We start from the raw sequence: 23,902 nt of genomic DNA, 5'->3' as shown, positions 1-23,902 counted from the left end.
TTAAGCATTAAGGAATATTTGGATATGCAGTAAGTGCCAAGAATGTTAGTTTTTGGGTGCCTGGGTGGCTCAGATGGTTGGGCGTCTGCCTTCGGCTCAGCTCATGGTCCCCGGGGTCCTGGGATCGAGTCCCGCATCGGGCTCCCTGCTCCTTGGGAGCCTGCTTCTCCCTCTGCCTCTCTCTCTCTCTCTCTCTCTCTCTGTCTCTCATGAATAAATAAAAAAAAAATTTTAAAAAAAATGTTTTCTTTATTCTTTATATAATCTTGAAATATCAAAATATGTTTTGTACTAAATATAACTAATATTAATTTTATTCTTTTCAGTTTGGAGTTCTCTCCATACTGAACAATACCCCTGAAATAATAGATGCTTGTTCTCTCCTCCCATTTGCCACTTCAAACAAAAGTTGTTAATGGGGCGCCTGGGTGGCTCAGTCGTTAAGGTCTGCCTTCGGCTCCAGTCATGATCCCAGGGTTCAGGGATCCAGCTCCGTTTCGGGCTCTCTGCTCTGCGGGAAGCCTGCTTCTCCCTCTCCCACTCCTCCGCTTGCGTTCCTGCTCTCGCTCTCTGTCAAATGAATAAAATCTTAAAAAAAAAAAAAGTTGTTAAAATATGTTTTTATAATATAGTAGAGCAAATGTATCTATTTTTTTTTTAAGAGTTTATTTATTTTGACAGAGAAAGACACAGCAAGAGAGGGAACACGAGCAGGGGGAGTGGGAGAGGGAGAAGCACGCTCTCCGCTGAGCAGGGAGCCCGATGCGGGGCTTGATCCCAGGATCCTGGGATCATGACCTGAGCTGAAGGCAGATGCTTAACGACTGAGCCACCCAGGCGCCCCGCGTATCTAATACTTTTATGCAGAAGAATATTATGGTAATATGCATGTGAAATCTCTAAGGAAAAATTCAAGAGTAGCCTCTGAAATTAGATCAACAGACTACTATGATACTTTTTTTTTTTTAAGATTTTATTTATTTATTTGACAGAGTGAGAGAGGGAACACAAGCAGGGGCGAGTGGGAGAGGGAGAAGCAGGCTTCCCGTGGAGCAGGGAGCCTGATGCGGGGCTCGATCCCAGGACCCTGGGATCATGACCTGAGCTGAAGGCAGATGCTTAATGCTTAAGGACTGAGTCACCCAGGTGCCCCGACTACTATGATACTTCACCCTATTGATTGTCAATAGTTTCTATGACCAAAAGGATTAAAACTGTTCAAACGTTTCAGTTACTAGCAATAGGACACAGGTACTATTTGAAACTTACGAGTAAAGTATACACCCAAAAAATGATTTTCTACCTAATGTAGCTAGTTGATTTGCAAATGGTGCTTATTGAGGTTTGAACAGTCAGCATCTCTCAAAAAAAGACTGCTAAGGACTACGCCTTTGAAGAATGTCCTTGCTTCCTCTGGTTTTAAGTAGCAAAAACATATCAGGAGTGTTTAGGGTAGGTCCTATGAGGCTTTTGTTTATTTTTTTTAATTAAATAATTTTACATAATACTTACGACTTTATTTTCAGGTTTTTTTAAACTTTTTTATTTTTATTTTTATTTTTTAAGATTTTATTTATTTATTTGGGAGGGAGAGAATGAGAGATAGAGAGCATGAGAGGGAAGAGGGTCAGAGGGAGAAGCAGACTCCCTGCCGAGCAGGGAGCCTGATGTATTTTCAGTTTCACTCTAAATTCATTCCTGTTCTTATCACTGATGATCTAAATTTTCATGTGAATAGAACTTATATGCATTTCATGACTTGCTTTTATCTTGCTTTTATTCCTTTAGCGTTACTTTCTGTCGCTTTAGCATTATTCCATGCAATTCTGTAATCTGATTTTTTTTTTTTAAGATTTTATTTATTTGACAGACACACAAGGAGAGAGGAAACACAAGCAGAGGGAGTGGGAGAGGGAGAGGGAGAAGCAGGCTTCCCATGGAGCAGGGAGCCCGATGTGGGGCTCGATCCCAGGTCCCTGGGATCATGACCTGAGCCGAAGGCAGACACTTAACGACTGAGCCACCCAGACGCCCCTATAATGATGTGATTAATCATAAATTAATATAGCATCAGGTACTGTGCTGTAACTTGCTTTATCAGTCCCTTACTTGAGAGCATTTGAGTTGTTTACAGCTTTCATTTAAATAAAGCTGCCAGAAGCTTTGTGTGAAAAAAAAATTTTTTTTTAAAGATCTTATTTGTCAGAAAGAGACAGAGCGCACAATCAGGGAGAGCGACAGAGGCAGAGGGAGAAGAAGGCTTCCCGCTGAGCAGGGAGCGCGATGCGGGACTCGATCCCAGGACCCTGGGATCATGACCTGAGCTGAAGGCAGACGCTTAACCGACTGAGCCACCCAGGCATCCCGAAAAAAAAATTTTTTTAAAAGATTTTATTTATTGGAAAGAGCAAGCATAAGCAAGGGGAGGGGCAAAGGGAGATGGAGAAGCTGACTCCCTGCTGAGCAGGGAGCCCGATGCGGGACTCAATCCCAGGACTCTGGGATCATGACCTGAGCTGAAGGCAGGTGCTTAATGACTGAGCCACCCAGGCGCACTGTGTGAAAAAAAATTTTTTGAATTCTTTTGAGGGGTATATTCTCAAAGATGGGATTATCTAGCTGAAAGAAACTTGGAAGAGTTCTGTGGGTCTTGGTATATGTAATCGATTATTCTTTTTTTTTTTAAGATTTTTTAAATTTATTTGACAGAGACACAGTGAGAGAGGGAATACAAGCAGGGAGAGTGGGAGATGGAGAAGCAGGGAACCTGTTGTGGGGCCCAATCCCAGGACCCTGGGACCATGACCTGAGCTGAAGGCAGACGCTTAACGACTGAGCCAGCCAGGCGCCCCTAACCTGATTATTCTTAAATAATTTATGTTGTCTCTACAATTTTAAGTATTCCTGTTTCCCCAAAATACTGGGTTTAATCGTTTTCATTTATGTTATTTAATAGTCATTATGTTATTAGCTTGTAAGAGGTTTGATGTGTGTACTGTGAAAAGCTCTGAAGTAAAAAAAAAAAAAAAAAAATAGGTGGGCCTTGGCTAAACCTGTTGCCTGTGAGACTAACTTTGAGTCTAGGGAACTACCTACCCCTGCTTGGGGAATTTTGTAATCAAAATTCCGTGCAGCTCACCTGGTTGGAACCTTTTACCAAAGGATGTAGAATTAAGGCTAGTGATCTGGATGATTATATATATAATTGTCTGTAAGAAGTGTTTTTATTTAAAAATATAAATTTCCCATCCTCCCCACCACCACCCAAACACATCAGTGCTGAATACTAAAGTGCAGGTATTTTTCATGCAGAAAGGCCTCTTTTTGTATTACTACTCTTAGTAGGCTATTCACTCTTATTCAGAAAATCAGAAAAGTTAACTGCATGCCCCAAAACGATGAGAAATAAAATACTTGGTAACTGGCAAATGGAACACTGTCATATGTCCACTTAAAAATCTTCCTAATCAGAAAAGAATTAAAAACATTAGAAGTTAAAATCTTCCTAATCAGTTTTAAATATTTTAGAAATTGGTATTTAGTACAAGAACTTACCTATATAATGAAGATATCGAAGGCAAGATTTTTATGAGTAAAGCAGTGAGTGTGAACTCCTATAATAAATGAAGCAACTTATGTTCATTTTTAGGTGATCTCATGAATTCATTTATGGAATTAGGATAAACTATCATATTACTTGCTGATAAATCTGTTCATTTACCAAATATTTATTGAGAACATAGAATGTTGCCAGGTACTGGGAAATTTAGTCTTAGTGATAGCTGAAAAGTTTAGCTGGAATTTAACATTTATTGTATTTATTATAATGAAATGATCTATAAAAATATATATGCTTGCTTAATTGTAACGTTAGAATGGTCACAGGTAGTACAAAAGGAAGTAGCATACATGGGAACTCACAGAGGCCATACCTGATGGCTTGAGTTTGAGGAAGACATTGATGATTAGTTGCTGGGTTTTTGTTGTTTTTTTTTGATTCTAGCACTTTGAATTCCATTATGACTTGTTGCTTATTTGAGGGAAAAATTCAAAAAGATTTTTAGTTTAGTTTTTTTTTTTTTAAGACTTTATCTGACAGAGAGAGACACAGCGAGAGAGGGAACACAAGCAGGGGGAGCTGGAGAGGGAGAAGCAGGCTTCCTGTGGAGCAGGGAGCCTGATGCCGGGCTCGATCCCAGGACCCTGGGATCATGACCTGAGCCGAAGGCAGATGCTTAACAACTGAGCCACCCAGGTGCCCCAAAAAGATTTTTAGTTTTAAAAATCTTTGTTTCATCTCCTAAACCCTAATTGGCTTGCTTATTTGAGATGGACACAAAGCAACAAATTCTAAAATCAAGATTTACCATGTGCTCTTTTGACAGAGTATGAGATTGAATGTGTATTTTGAGAAGGCTGTCAAGCAACTATGTGAATGATTTTATTAGCTCTAAGTGCATAATGTAATTTATACATCTCTGTGGTGGTTCAGTGATGATTTATTTTGAGGTTGTGTTCTAATCTGTAAGTAAAGTAAATGTAAACTCTGAAGAACCGTGTCACATTTTTTCTTGAGTACTTCCTGGGGCATACTGGCGTTGTTGTTATTAACATTGTTTACCATTTTGTTTCTAGGAGGTCTGTGCTTGCTTGGTGCATATGCTGACAGTGATGATGATGAGAGTGATGTTTCAGAAAAACCAGCACAGTCTAAAGAAGCAAATGGAAACCAGTCAGCTGATATTGATAGTACATTGGCCAACTTCTTAGCGGTTAGTGGTGCTTTTGTTTGGGTTTTTAATTATTGGAGCCACTTTGGGACCTGGATCTCAAGTGGTTAGCCTACTTTTTTGTCAGTCTCAGTGTTTCCCCCTCTACCTTCTTTGCCCCTTCCATCTCTCTTCCTTAGTCCCTCCCCATCGCTCTCTTCTCTTTTGGTAAAGGTTGTAAGGAGGAGAAAAATGGAGAATTAAAGGGTTTGGGGAACTTTAATGTAATTGGAAGGTGAGAGTTTTGATTGGAGAAGCTGAGAACTGATTGTGTAGAATTTTTTTTCTTTTTAAGATTTTATTTGACAGAGCATGTGTGCACAAGCAGGGGGAAGGGCAGGCAGAGGGACCAGCAGGGAGCCTGATGTGGGGCTCGATGTGGGGCTCAATCCCAGGACCGTGGGATCATGACCTGAGCCAAATGCAGACACTTAACTTAGCCACCCCAGTGCCCCTAGAATTTTTTTATGGTTATTGTCATTTCTTCAGTTTTCTGGTTTTGAGATTATTAAAGCATTTGTTAATGTTTTCATTCTAAAGGAGATTGATGCTATAACAGCTCCTCAGCCTGCAGCTCCTGTAGGAGCTTCTGCTCCACCTCCAACTCCACCTCGACCAGAGCCAAAGGAATCAGCAACATCTGCCCTTTCTTCTGCTACTTCAAATGGAACAGACTCAACTCAGACCACAGGGTGGCAATATGATACTCAGTGTTCACTAGCAGGAGGTAAGTTTGATCCTTTGATTTTTAAAGAAATCTAAAGTGCAGTCTTTAAAGGTGTTCTAGGCATTGACATTCCCAAAGATGAAAACCCCTATCCTTTAGCCCCAGACTTGAGGATTCTGGCCTTTTAAGTACATGTTTAGAAGATGATAAGGAAGACTGTTTTCTCTGAGAATTAGTAGGATAATAGTTGTATCTTTTGAAAAATAATTGCAAAAAAAAATTGCCCTTTTAACTGGTTGCAGTTTATGCCAAGTGAATAACAAAAGCCATTATTTTAGAAATTCTTTTGGGCTTCAAGATACATTTTTGGACTATCAAACTGCTTTTTTAAGCCATGGTGCAAAGAGGAGTTGGACCCCCAGGAGACACTTGACAGTGTCTGAAGACGTTTTTTGGTTGTCACAGCAGGGGGTGGGAAATTGTTAGTGCATCTAGTGGGTAAAATCTGGGATGCTAAACACTACATAGGGCTGCCCCCAATATATCAAAGAATTATCTAGACCAAATGTTAACAGTGCTAAGGTTGAGGAACCTTGTTAGATTGTTATGGCTTTAGAGCTGACTTGGGATACGAGGTCAGAATTGTGGAGAAATTAGTGCTGCTTTTTTTCTTTTTTTTAAGTTTTTAATTCCAGTATAGCTAACATACAGTGTTCTGTTAGTTTCAGGTGTACAGTCTAGTGATTTAGCAGTTCTCTCCATTACTCTGTGCCCATCAGGATAAGTGCCCTCCTTCATCCCCATCACCTAGTTCACCCGTCCCCTACCCTCCTCCCCTCTGGTCACCAGCAGATTGTGCTCTGGAGTTAAAGAGTCTGTTTCTTGGTTTGTTTCTCTCCTTTTTCCCTTTGCTCATTTGTTTCTTAAATTCCACATGAGTAAAATCATACGGTATTTGTCTTTCTCTGACTTATTTGCTTAGCATTATACTCTCTAGCTCTGTCTATGTTGTTGGAAATGGCAAGATTTCATTCTTTTTTATGGCTGAATAATATTCCATAGTGTATGTATACCATCTTCTTTATCTTTTGATGGATACTTGGGCTGTTTCCGTAATTTGGCTATTATAAATAATGCTGCTATAAACATAGGGGTGCATATTATCCTTTCAAATTAGTGTTTTTGTATGCTTTGGATAAATACCCAGTAGTGTGATTACTAAATCATAGGGTAGTTCTATTTTTTAATTTTTTGAGGAGCCTCCGTACTGTTTTCCACAGTGGCTACACCAGTTGCATTCCTACCAACAGTGTAAGAGGGTTCTTTTTTCTCCACATCCTCACCAGCACCTGTTTCTTGTGTTTTTTATTTTAGCCATTCTTACATGTGTGGGGTAATACCTTGTTGTAGTTTTGATTTGCATTTCCCTGATGATGAGTGATGTTGAGCATCTTTTTATGTGTTGGCCATCTGTATGTCATCTTTGGAGAAATGTCTGCTCATATGTCTTCTGCCCATCTTTTTTTTTTTTTAAGATTTTATTTATTAGAGAGAGAATGAGAGATAGCACGAGAGGGAAGAGGGTCAGAGGGAGAAGCAGACTCCCCGCCGAGCAGGGAGCCCGATGTGGGACTTGATCCCGGGACTCCAGGATCATGACCTGAGCCGAAGGCAGTCACTTAACCAACTGAGCCACCCAGGCGCCCTTTCTGCCCATTTTTAATTGGATTATTGGGGTTTTGGGTGTTGAGTTGTAGAAGTTTTTTTTTAATATATTTTGGGTACTAACCCTTTATCAAATATGTCATTTGCAAACATCTCCCCCCATTTAGTAGGTTGTTTTTAGTTCTGTTGATGAGAATTTTGTATTTTAAAATTTTATTTTCTTCTAGTTGAAATTGAGATGGGAGATTGGCAAGAAGTCTGGGATGAGAACACAGGATGCTATTATTATTGGAACACACAAACAAATGAAGTGACTTGGGAGTTACCCCAGTATCTTGCCACCCAGGTACAGGGATTGCAACATTATCAGCCCAGGTAAGAATAGACTTGAAAAAGAAACTACCTAAGAAGGAAGTTAGAATCTTATCTTTTGTTTTTAATATTTGCCTTCTGTTTTTTTTGCTAAGTATATATGTGAGTGTGTGTATATATATATATAGATTTTGTTTTGTTTTTAGTTCTGTGACAGGTGCTGAAGGTAATTTTGTGGTGAATACAGACGTGTATACTAAGGAGAAAAACATTTCTGTTTCCAGTAGTAAAAGTGGACCAGTCATAGCCAAGCGAGAAGTTAAAAAGGTCAGTTTTACAACTTCTCTCATTTGCTTATTTCAGATCTAAAGAACTTGACTGTTACTCTGGCACAGGTATAGATGCTTTCTGTTACTGTCTTTAACCAGATGTGAAATAGGATAAACGCTGATTGTGAAAGCTTTAATTTAATTTAATGTTTATGTTTAATATGTAGCATTTATAATAGTTATCCAGTTCGTTGGTTCTTTTGGATGCCACAGAGGCTCATTTGGGTCATTGTGAAGGATGGGGGAGCAGCAGGCAGGGCTTCAGATCTTCTTCTCCACTTCAGAATAGCTCTACTTTGGGACCCCCACGTAAGATTTTTTTTTTTTTTGGAAAAAAATAAGCTACCTTAAAAATTAAAAACTATTATTAGTAAAATGAGCATTTCTGTAGTCTCATTAGTAAGACAAAGTTGTATTCTATAGTGTGTGTGTGTTGAATTTTAATTTATCTTGAATTTTAAGTGATGGGTTTATTTTTTTTTAAGATTTATTTATTTACTTATTTGAGAGAGAGAGAATGAGAGATAGAGAGCACGAGAGGGAAGAGGGTCAGAGGGAGAAGCAGACTCCCCGCCGAGCAGGGAGCCCGATGTGGGACTCGATCCCGGGACTCCAGGATCATGACCTGAGCCAAAGGCAGTCGCTTAACCAACTGAGCCACCCAGGCGCCCCTAAGTGATGGGTTTAAATGGGGAGTATAGTAAAACGTACTTTCAGGAGGCGCTTGACTGACTCAAGTCAGTAGGTAGAGCATTCACCTCCTGATCCCAGGGTTGTGAGTTCAAGCTCCACGTTGGGTGTGGAGCCTACTTAAAAATACACACACATACACACATATAGAATTATTTGGTCTTTATAACTCTAGGAGGGAAGTAGAGCAACTATTACCCCAATTACTTTACAAAAGTATTTTGTAAAGAAGCACTTTAAGTTTAATCACACATTTCATTTTAGAATTATTTCTCTTTCCTCTAAATCACCTTTCTAGCATACTACAGAAGAGTGGAGATTTATTCAGTCGTATGTTGAGTTGACAAAATTCAGATCTTATTTAATTTTAATTCTAATTTTTTTTTTTTTTAAGATTTTATTTATTTGACAGAGAGAGAGAGACAGCCAGAGAGGGAACACAAGCAGGGGGAGTGGGAGAGGGAGAAGCAGGCTTCCCACTGAGCAGGGAGCCCGATGCGGGGCTTGATCCCAGGACCGCGGGATCATGACCTGAGCCGAAGGCAGACGCTTAACGACTGAGCCACCCAGGTGCCCCGATCTTATTTAATTTTTAAATTCTGCTTCTGCTAACGTGCCTTTAGACTTTGAGAATAGGGGGGAGGATATGTGTGAATTCCACCCAGAACTAGGTTCTAGTTCAAATGCTGCTTTTCTAAAGTAACAATGTTTGCATTATGTTCACGTAAGAAAAATGATACAACCATTATGTACTAATCTGTTGGTAGTCAGTGATTAGGGGTGCCTGGGTGGCTCATTTGGTTAAGCGTCTGCCTTTGGCTCAGGTCACGATCCCAGGGTTCTGGGATTGAGTCCTGCATCAGGCTCCCTGCTGAGCAGGGAGTCCGCTTCTCCCTCTCCATCTACCCCTCCCCCCTGCTCATGCTCTGTCTTGCTCTCTCAAATAAATAAATAAAATCTTTTAAAAAAAGAATATCCAGTGATTGAAAAATATAGTCCTTTTTGGCATGAACAAATTGAATATATATTCAGGTGAGGGTTTTTTTTTTTTTAGTTAAAAGATTATTTTATTCTTTATAGGAAGTAAATGAAGGAATTCAGGCTCTCTCAAATAGTGAGGAGGAGAAGAAAGGGGTGGCAGCATCACTGCTTGCTCCTTTGTTGCCTGAAGGAATAAAAGAGGAAGAAGAGAGATGGAGAAGAAAAGTAATTTGTAAAGAAGCAGAGCCAGTTTCAGAAGTGAAAGAAACAAGTACAGCAGCAGAAGAAGCAGCAACTATAGTAAAACCACAGGAAATTACACTGGACAACATGGAAGACCCTTCTCAGGAGGATCTTTGCAGTGTTGTTCAATCTGGAGAAAGTGAAGAAGAAGAGGAACAAGATACCCTTGAGCTGGAACTTGTTTTGGAAAGAAAAAAAGTAAGGTCTTGAAGCTTTTGTTATATGCCTTTTCTCCCTTGCATACTATTAGACTCTGGGATCATTGTGCTCAGTTAACTGCCATTATTGGGATTTTGTTTTTCTTAATCTTTTGTCTAGATATGTTTAAGCTTATGCAATAAAAACTTGAACTGTGGAGTTACAGTTCTTTTGGTTTCTGACGGTGCTTTTGATAGTTGACAACTAATAAGGATTGATACTGCTCTGATTTAAAGATAGCTGAATACAGTGAATAACTTTTCTTTTATTTAGCTTCTTAACAAATGAGCATTGTAAATTCTTGGTGATAACTTGGTTTTTAACCCAACAGTTAAAGTACGGGTTGACTTCCACTGAGCACCTGTGGGATTGATCACATAGTTAAATGGGTTTTGTAAGATTAAGAGGAACTAATAATGTCATGTGCTTTCGTTTCAAAAAAGATGGTCCACAGGAAACTTTCCTGATTGAGAAATTGATGTTTACCTATTTTCTGCCCTGATTTTTCTTGGAACAGTTTCATCTACTGCTACTTTGAATATGAAACAAAATCTTAATGGGTGTTACAAATAACAGCAGTATCTTCTTGAAGTTTTCCCCATTTTGAAAAATTTGAAGCTATGGAGAGGGACAAGCTAATTTAGACTTTATCTGCTGTGTTCATATATTGGAAAATTTTTCTCTTGGTGGATCTCTAAGACTTATCCCCTTCAAATCAGTATTTGTTAACTACAATCATGAATAAGCATTTACTGGATACTGATAAAAAATACAAGCAAAATGCTTGGCTGTGATGGGGAAATGTATTAAGAAAAACTTCCTGTCCTCAAAGGTTTTTAATTCTCATAATATGTGGTTATCACTCTTGGTATTCACAAATGCTTAAATGTTGATAAACAGCTAATGACACTCTAACTTTTTTGTCGTGTTCATCCTAGGCAGAGTTACGAGCCTTGGAGGAAGGAGATGGTAGTGTGTCAGGGTCTAGTCCATGTTCTGACATCAGCCAGCCAGCGTCTCAGGATGGAATGCGTAGACTTATGTCTAAAAGGGGAAAATGGAAGATGTTCGTTCGAGCTACAAGTCCAGAATCTACCAGTCGGAGTTCTAGCAAAACTGGACGGGAGACTCCAGAAAATGGAGAAACTGGTAATTCGTGTTTTACTTTAAACTTTCAGGGATGAAAGATAGAGAGTGGAACCTTTCCCTTTTTTGGTTCCCTCTTCAGCAAAAATGCTGGAAAGGAAGCTTCCTTTCATTTCTCTCCTTTTCCTACTTCACCTCTAATGGAGGAGTAAGAGTTAAGATTTGCCATCAATTGGGTTGTAGATTCACTACTGATTGGGGACTACCTCTCCCTCAAAAGCAGAAAAGCAAGATTGACTCCTCTTTTTTAAAAAATCCTGCTACAGTAGTCTTGATCTGTATTAAGCCCATGGGCTCTCCTTAGCTTATTGTTTACACTTGGTAAGCAAGGCAGGCAAGGACCACCTCTGTCAAGCCCAGCCTCATCTCTGCTCTCTCTTTGTGTACAAGTTGCCCAGCCTCTGGTTAATTTAGATGGATAGGTCCTTTCATAAGGACCCAACTTATCTCTGTTCATGGTAATGTAGAAGAGACCCTGATGCATCTTTCCAGTCTATTAGAACTAATATCTTGGGATACCTGGGTGGCTCAGTTGGGTAGCATCTGCTTTCTGCTGAGATCATGATCCCAGGGTGCTGGGATCAAGCTCCAGATGGGGTTCCCTGCTCAGCGGGGAGTCTGCTTCTGTCTCTTCCCGGGTTGTACTTTCTCTCTCAAATAAATGAAATCTTTAAAAAAAAAAAAAAAAAAAAAGGAACTAAGACCTTAATCTCTATTTGTCCCTAATTCTGTAGTGGAAAATTAGCAATAAGATTTGAGCACCAAACCTTAGTTGTGCATACCTAACAGAAGATATCTTTATAGCTATGGTTAAAAAAAAACAAATAAAAAACAGAGAAATAAGTAAATGTAACATCCTTGTTTGAATTTTTTAATTTTTTTATTTATAGCTTTTATTTATTTATTTTTAAAGATTTTATTTATTTATTCATGAGAGAGAGGCAGAGGGAGAAGCAGGCTCCCAAGGAGCAGGGAGGAGCCCGACATGGGACTCGATCCCAGGACTCTGGGATCATGACCTGAGCCGAAGGCAGATGCTTAACCATCTGAGCCACCCAGGCGCCCGAATTTTTTCTTTTCAATCAACAATATAGAAGAATATGAAGTAGAAATCTAGAAGTCCCCCTTCGTCTTTTCCCTATTCTCATTCCCTACCCCTGAAGTCTATTTTCTCTGTCCTTTATTTAACTATGTTTTTCTAGACCTTTTCCTCTATATTCATTTTCTAGTTGTGTATGTATGTGTAATGTATACATGTGCATATGTAATTTTTGCCATAGACGAGATTAACCATATGGTTGTTAGGTGACATGCTTTATTCACTTAAAGCGTTTAAAATTATTGTTTTAACTACTAAATGGTATATATATTTTCATTTAATTCTTCTCATCAATGGGATTTAAGTTGTGTTCATGTTTAACTCTTTAAAATAATACTGCCTTGGGGCACCTGGGTGGCTCAGTCATTGAGCGTGTGCCTTCGGCTCAGGTCATGATCCCAGAGTCCTGAGATCGAGCCCCACATCGGGCTCCCTGCTCCGCGGGAAGCCTGCTTCTCCCTCTCCTGCTCCCCCTGCTTGTGTTCCCTCTCTCCCTGTGTCTCTCTCTGTCAAATAAATAAAATCTTTAAAAAAGTAAAATAAAATAATACTGCCTTTCTGTTACCCAGTAATACCTATAAGCCATTCAAATGTGTATTCTTTTTTTTTTTTTAAGATTTTATTTATTTCAGAGAGAGCACAAGCAGAGAGTGGGTGGGCAGAGGGAGGGGGAGAAGCAGGCTCCCCACTGAGCAGGGAACCAGATGCAGGGCTTAATCCCAGGACCCTGGAGTCATGACCCGAGCCAAAGGCAGATGCCCAACCAATTGAGCCACCCAGGTGCCCCAATTCTAATGTATTCTTGCAATTGAACACTAAACATGATATGATCTACAGTTAATATGCATCAACATGATTTTAACAAACAGTAGTGTTGAATTTAAAAAGCTACAGAAATACTGTGCTTAGAAGATCTATCCATGATGAAACTAAAGGAAGGTACTTAAACCATTAGGGTAGAGATTATGTCTGGTGTAGATGTGAAAGCAGAGGCACTGTGAATTTCAGAAGTGCCAGCGATAGTCCTCCATAATGCTGGGTTGTAGTTACCTGAGTGCTTACTTCATTCTTTATATTTGTTATGATACTTAATAGTAAACACAAACATCCTGGTATATATATATCTTTTTGTAGATTTTAACGTCATTATAGTATAGATGCCTAGAGATACATTGCTAGGTCAAGGGGTATGTACATTTTATTTTATTATTTATTTATTTTGGGGGGGTATGTACAATTTAATTTGGTAGATCCTAATTGCCCTCTAAAATATTCTAGTCTTGGGGCGCTTGGGTGGCTCAGGTCATGATCCCAGAGTCCTGGGATCGAGCTCCGCATTGGGCTCCCTGCTAAATGGGAGGCCTGCTTCTCCCTCTCCCTCTCCCCCTGGTTGTGTTCCCTCTCTCGCTGTGTCTATCAAATAAATAAAAAATCCTTAAAAAAATAAAATATTTTAGTCTTAGGGGTGTCTGGGTGGTGGTTGGTTGGTCATCTGACTTCGGATCAGGTCATGATTTCAGGGCCCTGGGATCAAGCCCCGCATCGGGCTCCCTGCTCAATGGGGAGTCTGCTTCTCCTTCTACCTCTGCCCCTCCACCTGCTCATGCTCTCTCTTTCTCAAATAAATAAAAATTTTAAAAATATATATATATTCTAGTCTTAGAGCTCTAGTGGTGCTATAAATTGTTAAATTCTTGTACCTAGCACCAAATGTCAGATGTCTAATATACCAATTAATTACAAACTAATAAGTGAGAGAGAAGTTGGTTTCAATTTGAAAATGCAGAAGGAATATTAATGATTAAGAGCAAGGCCATTATATGATGAGGTTAAGTATAAGATAAACTTTTAGGCTAATAAAAGCTATTGAAAGTGATATTAAAAAGTCACATTACTTCTTTAGATCAAGGCTTAACCAGAGTCAAGAAAAAACTTAAATTTGGTTATTTTTGTTAAAAAATGACTGATAACCTCATGACAGAATGATTTACATTGTATATGTGGATTAGTTTGGTAAGCAGGTGGTAAGCAGACATAACAGTTCATATCTGTACTCCATTTAAGTTGATGGTAAGCCTCTTCTCTTTTGAAGATTCCCACTAGCAGACATCACCAACCAGAAGAGTAGGTGGGTCCACTAAAGATTGTCCGCAGGTCTTAACCAGTTTAGAAATAAGGTTATCAGTTAGTTTAAAATTAATGTTCCTCTGATTTTGAAAGTCTTTTTTTTCAAAACCCAATTCATAAAGAACCCTTATATATTCTAGTTTGATATGTAGCCTTTTTTTTTTTTTTTAAGATTTTATTATTTGAGAAAGAGTGAGAGAGAGAGAGCATGAGAGGGGGAGAATGAGAGGGAGAAGTAGACTCCCCGCTGAACAGGGAGCCCGATGTGGGACTCAATCCTGGGACTCCAGGATCATGACCTGAGCCAAAGGTAGTCGCTCAACCAACTCAGCCACCCAGGCGCCCAATATATAGCCTTTATTATTATTTTTTTAAAGGTTTTATTTATTCATTTGAGACACAGAGCTGCAGGGAGAGAGACAGGGAGAGGAAGAAGCAGGCTCCCCGCTGAGCCAGGAGCCAGATGTGGGGCTCGATCCCAGGACCCTGGGATCAGGACCTGAGCAGAAGGCAGATGCTTAACCATCTGAGCCACCCAGGTGCCCCCCGATATGTAGCCTTTAAAAGTAATTCAGTTGGTTAAGCAACTGCTTTTGGCTCAGGTCATGATCCCGGAGTCCTGGGATCGAGTTCCGCATCGGGCTCCCAGCTCAGCGGGGAGCCTGCTTCTCCCTCTGACCTTCTCTCCTCTCATGCTGTTTCTCTCTCTCCCTCTCTCAAATAAATAAAATCTTAAAAAAAAAAAAGTAATTAAAGCGATGGTGTTCTGGAATAGAAGATTAGAAAAAATAGATGAAGGAGAAAGGGAAAGCAGAGACTACAGGGTAATGTAAAACAGTTATTTATAGACATTTTAAGAAAGGTAATGATAAAGAATAAAGTTCTTTGGCTTTATAAAGACAGTAGATAGATAAGTCTTTATGGTTTTTTTAATAAGGAAAGCAGGCAAAGGGAAAAGAACTAATAACTTTTCACATATCTCTGCTACAGGGGTAAGAAAATATATATGGGGATGCTAGGTTATTATTGGTCCTTTAGTTTCACATGGTTTCTTTTGTAGTAATTGGTGCTGACACTTCAGAAAAAATAGATGAGAATTCAGACAAAGAGATGGAAGTAGAAGAATCTCCAGAGAAGCTAAAAGTACAAACAGCACCTAAAGAAGAAGAGCAGGATTTGAAAGTATGTATATTCTTTAATACGGGCTTTAAAGGGGGCAACCGTTCTTCAAGTACAGTGATCTTTACTTATCTCCATCTATAAACTATTTATGTATATAGTTAGGTGAAAAGGTCATATTTCAGGCTGAAACATTGAATTATGAGACTCGTTTCAGAGAAATTACCTAGAATTCTAAATGCTTTAATTGCTTTCTTAAAAGTTAAGCCTTCATTGGAAAGCAATAACAGCTTATCAAATGTAGTTCTAGTTTGGAAGTACTGAAGAGCCTAAAAGTCACAAATTTAATTCCTCTGTGAACTACTTGTCCTAACACAAAAGTAAATTTGGTTCCAGTTTTATTTCAAGCCTAATATTGTAAGAATTGGACCATGTAAGTATGAGGCTCTTTAAGGATGGTCTGTTGGAAAAACTATTTAGCACATTTTTTTTGACCTGAAAGAGTTTACTCAGTCACTGACTAGTTTACAACCATGTGAAAGGGACTGGGAGAATTAATTTTGCTCAGTGTGTAGGTAGTAAAAGGAATTAGTAATGCATAAATGATAGTTTGGACACTATTGGGAGTTGTATCATTTAACATCTGTTTACACCTGTTGAATCCTGTGTTGTCTCAGAGTACATATGCATTTAATTTCTCTAGACTTGTCATTATTTATCCCCTGTTATATGAATTAGTTTACTTAGAATCTTGTCTTCTCTACATAACTGTTTAGATGCAGCTGTTCAAGAAGGGCTGTTTCTAGGCAGACCCTTTTTTTTTTTAGCATATTTAAGAATAAATTAAAGATTTTAACATAATACAGAAAATATTGCTGATTCAATTTTATTTTTTCCTTGCATTACAGTTTCAGATTGGAGAACTGGCAAATACCCTGACAAGTAAATTTGAATTCCTAGGCATTAATAGACAGTCCATCTCCAACTTTCATGTGCTGCTCCTACAGACTGAGGTAATTTAGCCATTTTTGGTATAGTTGGTTTTTGAGTAAAATGCTGTATGTGTGAGGCATTTGTTTTACTTGGGTTTTGTTTTTTTTTTTTTTTTGAGGCTTCATTTTGTTTATTTTTTGTTAACGTATAATGTATTAGTTTTATTTTTTAAAGATTTTATTTATTAGAGAGATCACGAGCAGGGAGGAGGGGCAGAGGGAGAAGCAGACTCCCTGCTGAGCATGGAGCCCGATGCGGGACTCGATTCCAGGACCCTGGACCCCGGGATCACAACCTGAGCCAAAGGCAGATACTTAACTGACTGAGCCACCCAGGCACCCTGTCTTATTTGTTTTGATGCTAAATTTAAATTTTTAACATTGGTGCATATTTGAACCACCAGCCCACGAAATAAAACTGTATTAGCTAAAACAAAATATAAATTATGAAGATAAATACTGAGATTCTGTGTGTGTTGATACCACCTTCAGTGGGCATATATTTTATTAAAAAAAAAATTTGGAGGGGGCACCTGGGTGGCTCAGTCAGTTAAGCATCTGACTCTTGATTTTGGCTCAGGTCATGAACTCAGGGTGGTGAGATTGAGACCCACATCAGGCTCAGCGTTCAGCATCAAGTCTGCTTGTCCCTCTCCCTTCTTCCACTTGTTGTCTCTCTCCTCCTCTCCCTGAAAGAAAGAAAGAGAGAGGAAGAGAGAAAGAAAGACAGGAAGAAAGAAAGAAAATCTTTCTTTTAAATGTAAGCTCTGTGCCCAACGTGGAGCTCAAACGCAAGGCCCTGTGATCAAGAGTTGCATGCCCCACGGGCTATGAATGGGCATATATTTTAATGTAGACCTGTTTTCTAACAAAATTCTATTGATAGTGATCAGATGAGGCCATGTAATGTTGAAAGACTTTGTAAGTGCTACAGGATTATAAATCTATTTAAAAAGAAAAGTTCTGAGGGCACCTGGGTGGCTTAGTTGGTTGGGCATCTGCCTTTGGCTCTGTGATCTCAGGGTCCTGGGATCGAGTCCTTCATTGGGCTCCCTGTTCCGCAGGAAGTCTGCTTCTTCCTCTGCACCTCTCCCTGCTTGTGCTCGCTTGCTCCCCCCTCACCCCCAAGTAAATGAATAGAATGTTTAAAAAAAAAAAGTTCTGAGTCCTATTTGTAACCTGCATAGTTTACAGCATGGCAGGTTACAATTGAGTAGGAATCTCCTGTAGGAAACTGACTTCCCTAAGGACCGAACCTTTGTTTTTGATGAAGAACATTACTGAACTGAATGAACTATCTACCAAGCGAAGGTAAAATTGCTAGGGAATTAATATAGTCCAAAAGGGAAAACAAAACTGCTGCTCATTTTCACAGGTACTGGAGAGTTGGCAGCGTATAAAGTACTGGAGTCCAGTCTAGTTTTTCAGAATTCTGCAGAGCAAACAAGATTTTTTATGAAATTAAAATGGGATTTCTTTTTTCTCTTTTCTTTCTTTTTTCGGGGGGGAGAGTCTACTCTCTTTTTGTGAGAATACCGTAATGGATACAGTAATACAGTATGGACCAGAAGATATGTTCCTTTTACTTCTCTTTCCTGACATAACAAGAAGTCTTTAACTTATTTCTCCATTTCTTGATTCTAGACTCGGATTGCAGACTGGAGGGAAGGGGCTCTTAATGGAAACTACCTTAAACGAAAGCTTCAGGATGCAGCAGAACAACTAAAACAGTATGAAATAAACGCCACTCCTAAAGGCTGGTCCTGCCACTGGGACAGGTACGCACTCTTCTCCCCTTTTCACCTTTCACCTTTGACATCTCAGACATGATTTGTGATCACCACCACCTGACGACATGACAGCCTGTCTGGAGACTGAGAGCAGCTGCGGTTAGCGGTGCTGGGCAGGCAAAGCACCGCAAGCACTTACAGAGTTTGGGCCAGCCACACGGAGAAACAAAAAGCAATGTTTAAAGTGTTCCATGTAACGGATTTTTTTCCAAGATGGACAAAGCTGGTTTTTACTCTCCAGAGTGTTGTTGCACGGAGTAGGGCGGGCTTGGGGGTTAAGCGCATGCGAGAGCTCTGTGCGCTTTACAGGACCTCTGGAAGCAACTACTCCTGATTAACCTCGGTGAAGTTAAGGAAAGCTTCGTGCCTGAAGATGTGAATGAAGAACAAGATTACTATCTTCTGCCAGCAGGTCAGATGAAAACATTTCTTTTTATATTTGGCTTTTCTTGATTTTTTTTTTCGTTATTTGAAATCTTTGCTCTTTTATTTTTCAGCTCCCAGAACCTCTCCCTCTCTTTAGCTTTCACTGTGTTTGATATCAAGAGTATGAAATGTGAATTCCACGGTCCAAGAGGGGAAGAGTCACCTTTCGCAAACTTCGTTGTTCTCTTCTTTGGAAGGGAAATTAGTGTTCTAGGAGATTGAGTCCCTCCGTTAATGAAACTTGAAACCCTGTTAAGCATTGGCAAAAAAAAAAAAAGTGTGAGAGGTGTTTCCTAAGTCATCTGTTGGAATGAGAGGGCTAAGGGCTGTATTCACAGAGCTGCTGGCAGTGCAAATAGCTTTGAATTATCCTTGGTTCTTCATCCTCAATTGTCAAAGCTCTTTGTTGCCTTTGTGAATAGCAGTCCATTAAGAAGAGGTTCGTCCCTGTGAGAGCAGACTGCTGTCCTGGGACAGGACCAAATGGAAGTGTCTTTGTAGGAGAATGGGTCTTAAAACCTGTGTTTTCTTTCTTGTAATTTAGGGATCATAGACGATATTTCTATGTAAACGAACAGTCGGGCGAGTCTCAGTGGGAGTTTCCAGATGGTGAGGAGGAGGAGGAAGAAAGCCAAGCACAAGAAAGTAGAGACGAGACTCTTCCTAAACAGACCTTGAAAGACAAAACTGGCACTGATTCAAATTCTACAGAGTCCTCTGAGAATTCCACAGGTGGGACAATTTACCCTGTACTAATTGGAGAGAAATAATTTTGGAGAAAAAAAGACTTGATATCCTAAAAGAAAATAATTCAAATCATAATATAAATTTCTAGTTAAAAAATAGTGGCTTGACATAAAATTGCAAGTTAATACTGAAGAAGACTAAGGCAGTGACTGCTTGGAAATCAGCATACTATTAATATCAGACTTTGCTAAAATGTGAAATGATGAGCCAATATATTTTGATTTTAAAAGAGTGTCCCATAGGTGCTCCCATCTACTTGTTAGATGGGATGCTTCCCGATTCATGCATCATTTAATAAAGCCAATTAGATCTTAACAACAACAACATAAGGATTGTCCTGTAACCACTCTTATGCTACAGACAAAGCTGTGTGTCCACTAACAGGAATGCAAATTAAAGTTAAGGAACTAGTAGCTGAATTGTCAATGTCTGTGTGGGGTGATAATAGGAGATTTGTTCTGCCTTTCTACAGAAAACCTTGTTGATACTGCAGCCTCATTTTTCACCCCACTCGTCTTAAAGACGTATGGTTGCTACAAATTAAAATGTTTGGAAGAAATGGCATGAAACTATGACCATTATTTCAGAGAAGAGAATAATTGATGGGGTGGAAATTGCCAACAATACTCTAGTATAAAACAATCAGGATGGCTCTCAGCGTATTTAAAGTTTTCATAGAGGTCTTTAGTTGTATACATTTACAAAAAGGCTTTCATAGTTCCTCAGTTACTCTTGAGAATCTGAGAGCTTCTCTAAGAAGTGGTTTGATTTCCACATTATGGAAGATGCATTTTTCCCCCTCTAAATCCACCATTCTTGAAATAACAAAAATAAGTGAATAGTGAAGCATAGTCAAGACTATGATCAGCACCTGTTTTGATCTAAAAAAAACTGGTAGCTATTTGTTAAAATGATAGATAAAGCAAGAGCCTATGGTTTGTTTTTGTTTTTGTTTTTTTTAAAGATTTTATTTATTTGAGAGAGAGAGAGGAGAGATAGCACGAGAGGGAAGAGGGTCAGAGGGAGAAGCAGACTCCCTGCCGAGCAGGGAGCCCGATGCGGGACTCGATCCCGGGACTCCAGGATCATGACCTGAGCCGAAGGCAGTCGCTTAACCGACTGAGCCACCCAGGCGCCATAGGCTTTTTTTTTTTTTTTTTTTTTTTAAAGATTTTAGTTATCTATTCATGAGAGACAGAGGAGGAGAGAGAGAGAGAGAGAAGCAGAGGGAGAAGCAGGCTCCCAAGGAGCAGGGAGCCCGATGCGGGACTCGATCCCAGGACCCTGGGATCATGACCCGAGCCGAAGGCAGACGCTCAACCATCTGAGCCACCCAGGCGCCCCGCCATAGGCTTTTAAAAGAAAAAACCTTTGAAGATAAAGACATGGAATTTGTTGGTAATGTAGGAAGTGAGGAGCTGAATTTTTTTTTTGTCCTCTGCTTATCAAAAATGATACTTTGTATTCATTTGGCTCCCTGAACCAATCAAAAAGTTTTGATAATGTACCAAATGAAGGTGGTCATGTTGCCAAATGATTTGTTCATTTCTTAAATAGCCTAGGGATAATTATCAGATCACTGAATAAAAAACCATATTTGGCTGCAGTGATAATTTTGCACATAGCAAAAGGATGTTTTTATTCTATTTTATATTTCAGAAATATATTTTCTCAAGTTATAGGGTATTTTACTTGACATTTTCACGAAGAGATTTTCTTTTGATTTTTTTTTCCCCCCTCATCCTTTTGGTAGTAATGATAAATATATCTCATAAGTTGGTTTTATCATTTGTTTGCTTTTCAGTAGTTAGTGAACTGAAGAGGCTTGATGGTGGTTCTGGGAAGGAGGCTCCACCCTGGACCTGACCACTGTCTAATGTCCCTTGTATGTTACAGAGCTGAATATTCTAGAAATACCAACTCTTTAAGTGTTCTGTGAACACCTTAAAGTTATTTTTTCCGTTTGTTGATGACAAACACAGTTGGGTACTGTGTGGTAAAGGGTACCTGGCCACTGAGAGCTGTATGGTCTTGGGCAAGTCATTTCCCTCCTGGGTTTCATTGCCTTTGAAATGAGAGAGTTGAACTAGATTCCTCAAAGGGAAGACTTGGAGACATTCCTGTCTGATTAAAACAAAACTAATTATGCTGTAGGAAAAAGCCACTGATAAACCTGCTTATATATTCTTTTTTTTTTTTAAGTGTATTTAATCTTTTTTTTTTTTAAGATTATTTATTTATTTATTTGACAGAGAGAGAGAGAGAGAGAGACAGCAAGAGAGGGAACACAAGCGGGGGGGTGTGGGAGAGGGAGAAGCAGACTCCCCGCCGAGCAGGGAGCCCAATGCGGGACTCGATCCCAGGACCCCGGGATCATGACCCTAGCCGAAGGCAGACGCTTAACGACTGAGCCACCCAGGCGCCCCTGCTTATATATTCTTAAGCCTCTTTAATGAGAGCCACTAAAACTTGATTTAAATAAAACCCAAATCTTGTACTAAGGTCTTTGGGATTTAAGAGTATTTCTGATCACTATTTTAAGCCTATAAAGAAAGTTTATTTAATATATTCCATTTGTTATCTCAGCAATGGTTAATAACCATCTTTTAAAGACGAAAAGTTACTACATTGTGCGGAGCTGGGAAGTTTCCAAGTTCTGTTCATTTTTAATCCTTGTTCATTGTTCGAATTTAACATCATGTCTCTAAAGACAAGTGATATTTGAAGAACCTAATATGTCTGTCTTATTAGACTTTGTCACTTAGGTTAAATTTAGCTGCTTTTCAAAAGTCTGTGAAGCTATTTTTTGTATAGTAAGTTCTTGCTTTAAATTGCTAAACTGGCCTCTTGGTTCAAAAAAGTTTTCTCTTTGGAGGAATATAGGAAAACAGTAAAGGAAGCCTGCCTTCAAATAAAAACAAAAATGCATAGAAAAAATAGGTTCGTGAAGAGCTCAAAATTTGTGTCCCCACACTATTCTAAGCCTGTAGTTTTTTTTTTTAAAGATTTTTATTTATTTATTTGAGAGAGAATGAAAGAGAGAGAGAGAGCATATGAGAGAGGGGAGGGTCAGAGGGAGAGGCAGACTCCCTGCCGAGCAGGGAGCCCGATGCGGGACTTGATCCCGGGACTCCAGGATCATGACCTGAGCCGAAGGCAGTGGCTTAACCGACTGAGCCACCCAGGCGCCCTAAGCCTGTAGTTTTCAAATTTATTAGCGTATAATAAAAGCTGTGTTTACCTTTAATCTCTTGACTTCAGAATTAAATGTTGTCTTAAGTGGCAAAATAATACCACCAACGGGGTTATATTTAGAAACAAAGAGAAGCATAATAGGACATCCATGGATACTCAGAGATTTCTTAAGTTCTTTGTGTTTAAGCCAAAGGAGATAATTATCAGTATTAAGACACAGCTTTTGTGTTTTGAGCAAACTTAGTATGGAATTGAGATATTAACCAGAAATGCTTTTTTTTTTTTTTTAAGTTTTCTTTCTTTCTTTCTTTTTTTAAAGATTTTATTTATTCATGAGAGACAGAGAGAGAGAGGCAGAGGGAGAAGCAGGCTCCCAAGGAGCAGGGAGCCTGGGACTCGATCCCAGGACTCTGGGATCATGACCTGAGCCAAAGGCAAATACTTAACCATCTGAGCCACCCTGGCGCCCCAGAAATGCTTCTTGTTTGCTGCTAAATTTATCAAGTCTAGTTTAGCTAGAATTCTGATTATCTTTGTTGGAAGTTGTAAACCACATTATTAACCTTGAACGTATATTTCCTTGAGTTGCTTTGCATAGCAGCACATCAGCATCATAAACATCTGTATTGCATTATGCTTCTAGATGAGATTATGTAAAATTCAACTTACTAATTTACCTACCAAATGTTGTTGAAAGTTTAGTAGAAGAAAGTTTGAGAAGTTATTAATTCTTGGTATTTATTACCTTAGTTCTGATGTAATCTTGATGTTCTATTATTATGTAATGAAGTAGACTGCTTGGTCATACCCAGACTTTATTCATCTAAAAGTTAGTGTGTAAATTCATATTAGATATGACCAAATACAAAAGTTAAATGAGGCAGTTGAAGTCTTTTAGCTGGAAAACGGCATTCTTGTTTTCTGGTGAATATTTTTTCAGTGCTCTTTGCCTTTAATAAGCAATTTTTCAAAATAATTATAGTAACCATGTGAATGAATCCTCTTAAAGTCTTTTACAGTAGTATATATCTGCTCCATAAAAACTAAAGCTATCCTAAAAGCCAAATGGTTTATGGTAGCTTTGGTTTTACCTTGTCGAGAACCAGTGTGGTGTCTTTTGAAGCAACCAAGGTAAACGGTTGTATCATTGTTGAGAGCCTTTTATAATAGCACCCTTATTTAATCCACCACTTTTGACCATGAAATTTAATAGGTGATTGCATTTGGATCTCTGCTCCATGAGAAGTGAGATTTATTCAACTGTAATTTCTAAAGGTCTTAGACCCCTGGCATTTCACCAGGACTACTTGGTAAAATAGCACTAGACTAGGATTCAGACCTGGCCACTGAGAGCTGTGTGATCTTGGGCAAATCATTTCCCTCCTGGGTTTCATTACCTTTGAAATG

The 23,902-nt window shown here is 39.1% G+C and overlaps 1 protein-coding gene across 2 annotated transcripts in view; it reads left to right on the top strand.

The window, feature by feature from the left end:
• Positions 1 to 23,902, top strand: part of FNBP4 (formin binding protein 4) — a 41,509-nt gene that overhangs the window by 1,923 nt on the left and 15,684 nt on the right. For both annotated transcript variants that reach the window (XM_027578780.2, XM_027578781.2), the window contains exons 3-12: positions 4,636 to 4,772; positions 5,310 to 5,496; positions 7,329 to 7,476; positions 7,620 to 7,740; positions 9,513 to 9,854; positions 10,793 to 11,003; positions 15,287 to 15,408; positions 16,254 to 16,358; positions 17,982 to 18,115; positions 19,098 to 19,285. In XM_027578780.2, the coding sequence (XP_027434581.1) occupies positions 4,636 to 4,772; positions 5,310 to 5,496; positions 7,329 to 7,476; positions 7,620 to 7,740; positions 9,513 to 9,854; positions 10,793 to 11,003; positions 15,287 to 15,408; positions 16,254 to 16,358; positions 17,982 to 18,115; positions 19,098 to 19,285 (1,695 nt within the window). The remainder of the gene's footprint in view (positions 1 to 4,635; positions 4,773 to 5,309; positions 5,497 to 7,328; positions 7,477 to 7,619; positions 7,741 to 9,512; positions 9,855 to 10,792; positions 11,004 to 15,286; positions 15,409 to 16,253; positions 16,359 to 17,981; positions 18,116 to 19,097; positions 19,286 to 23,902) is intronic.

This window comes from Zalophus californianus, chromosome 11, assembly GCF_009762305.2.
Source record: "Zalophus californianus isolate mZalCal1 chromosome 11, mZalCal1.pri.v2, whole genome shotgun sequence".
Taxonomy (NCBI): Eukaryota; Metazoa; Chordata; class Mammalia; order Carnivora; family Otariidae; genus Zalophus; species Zalophus californianus.
The sequence above is the reverse complement of the archived record's forward strand: the minus strand, read 5'-3'. Positions and strand labels throughout refer to the sequence as shown.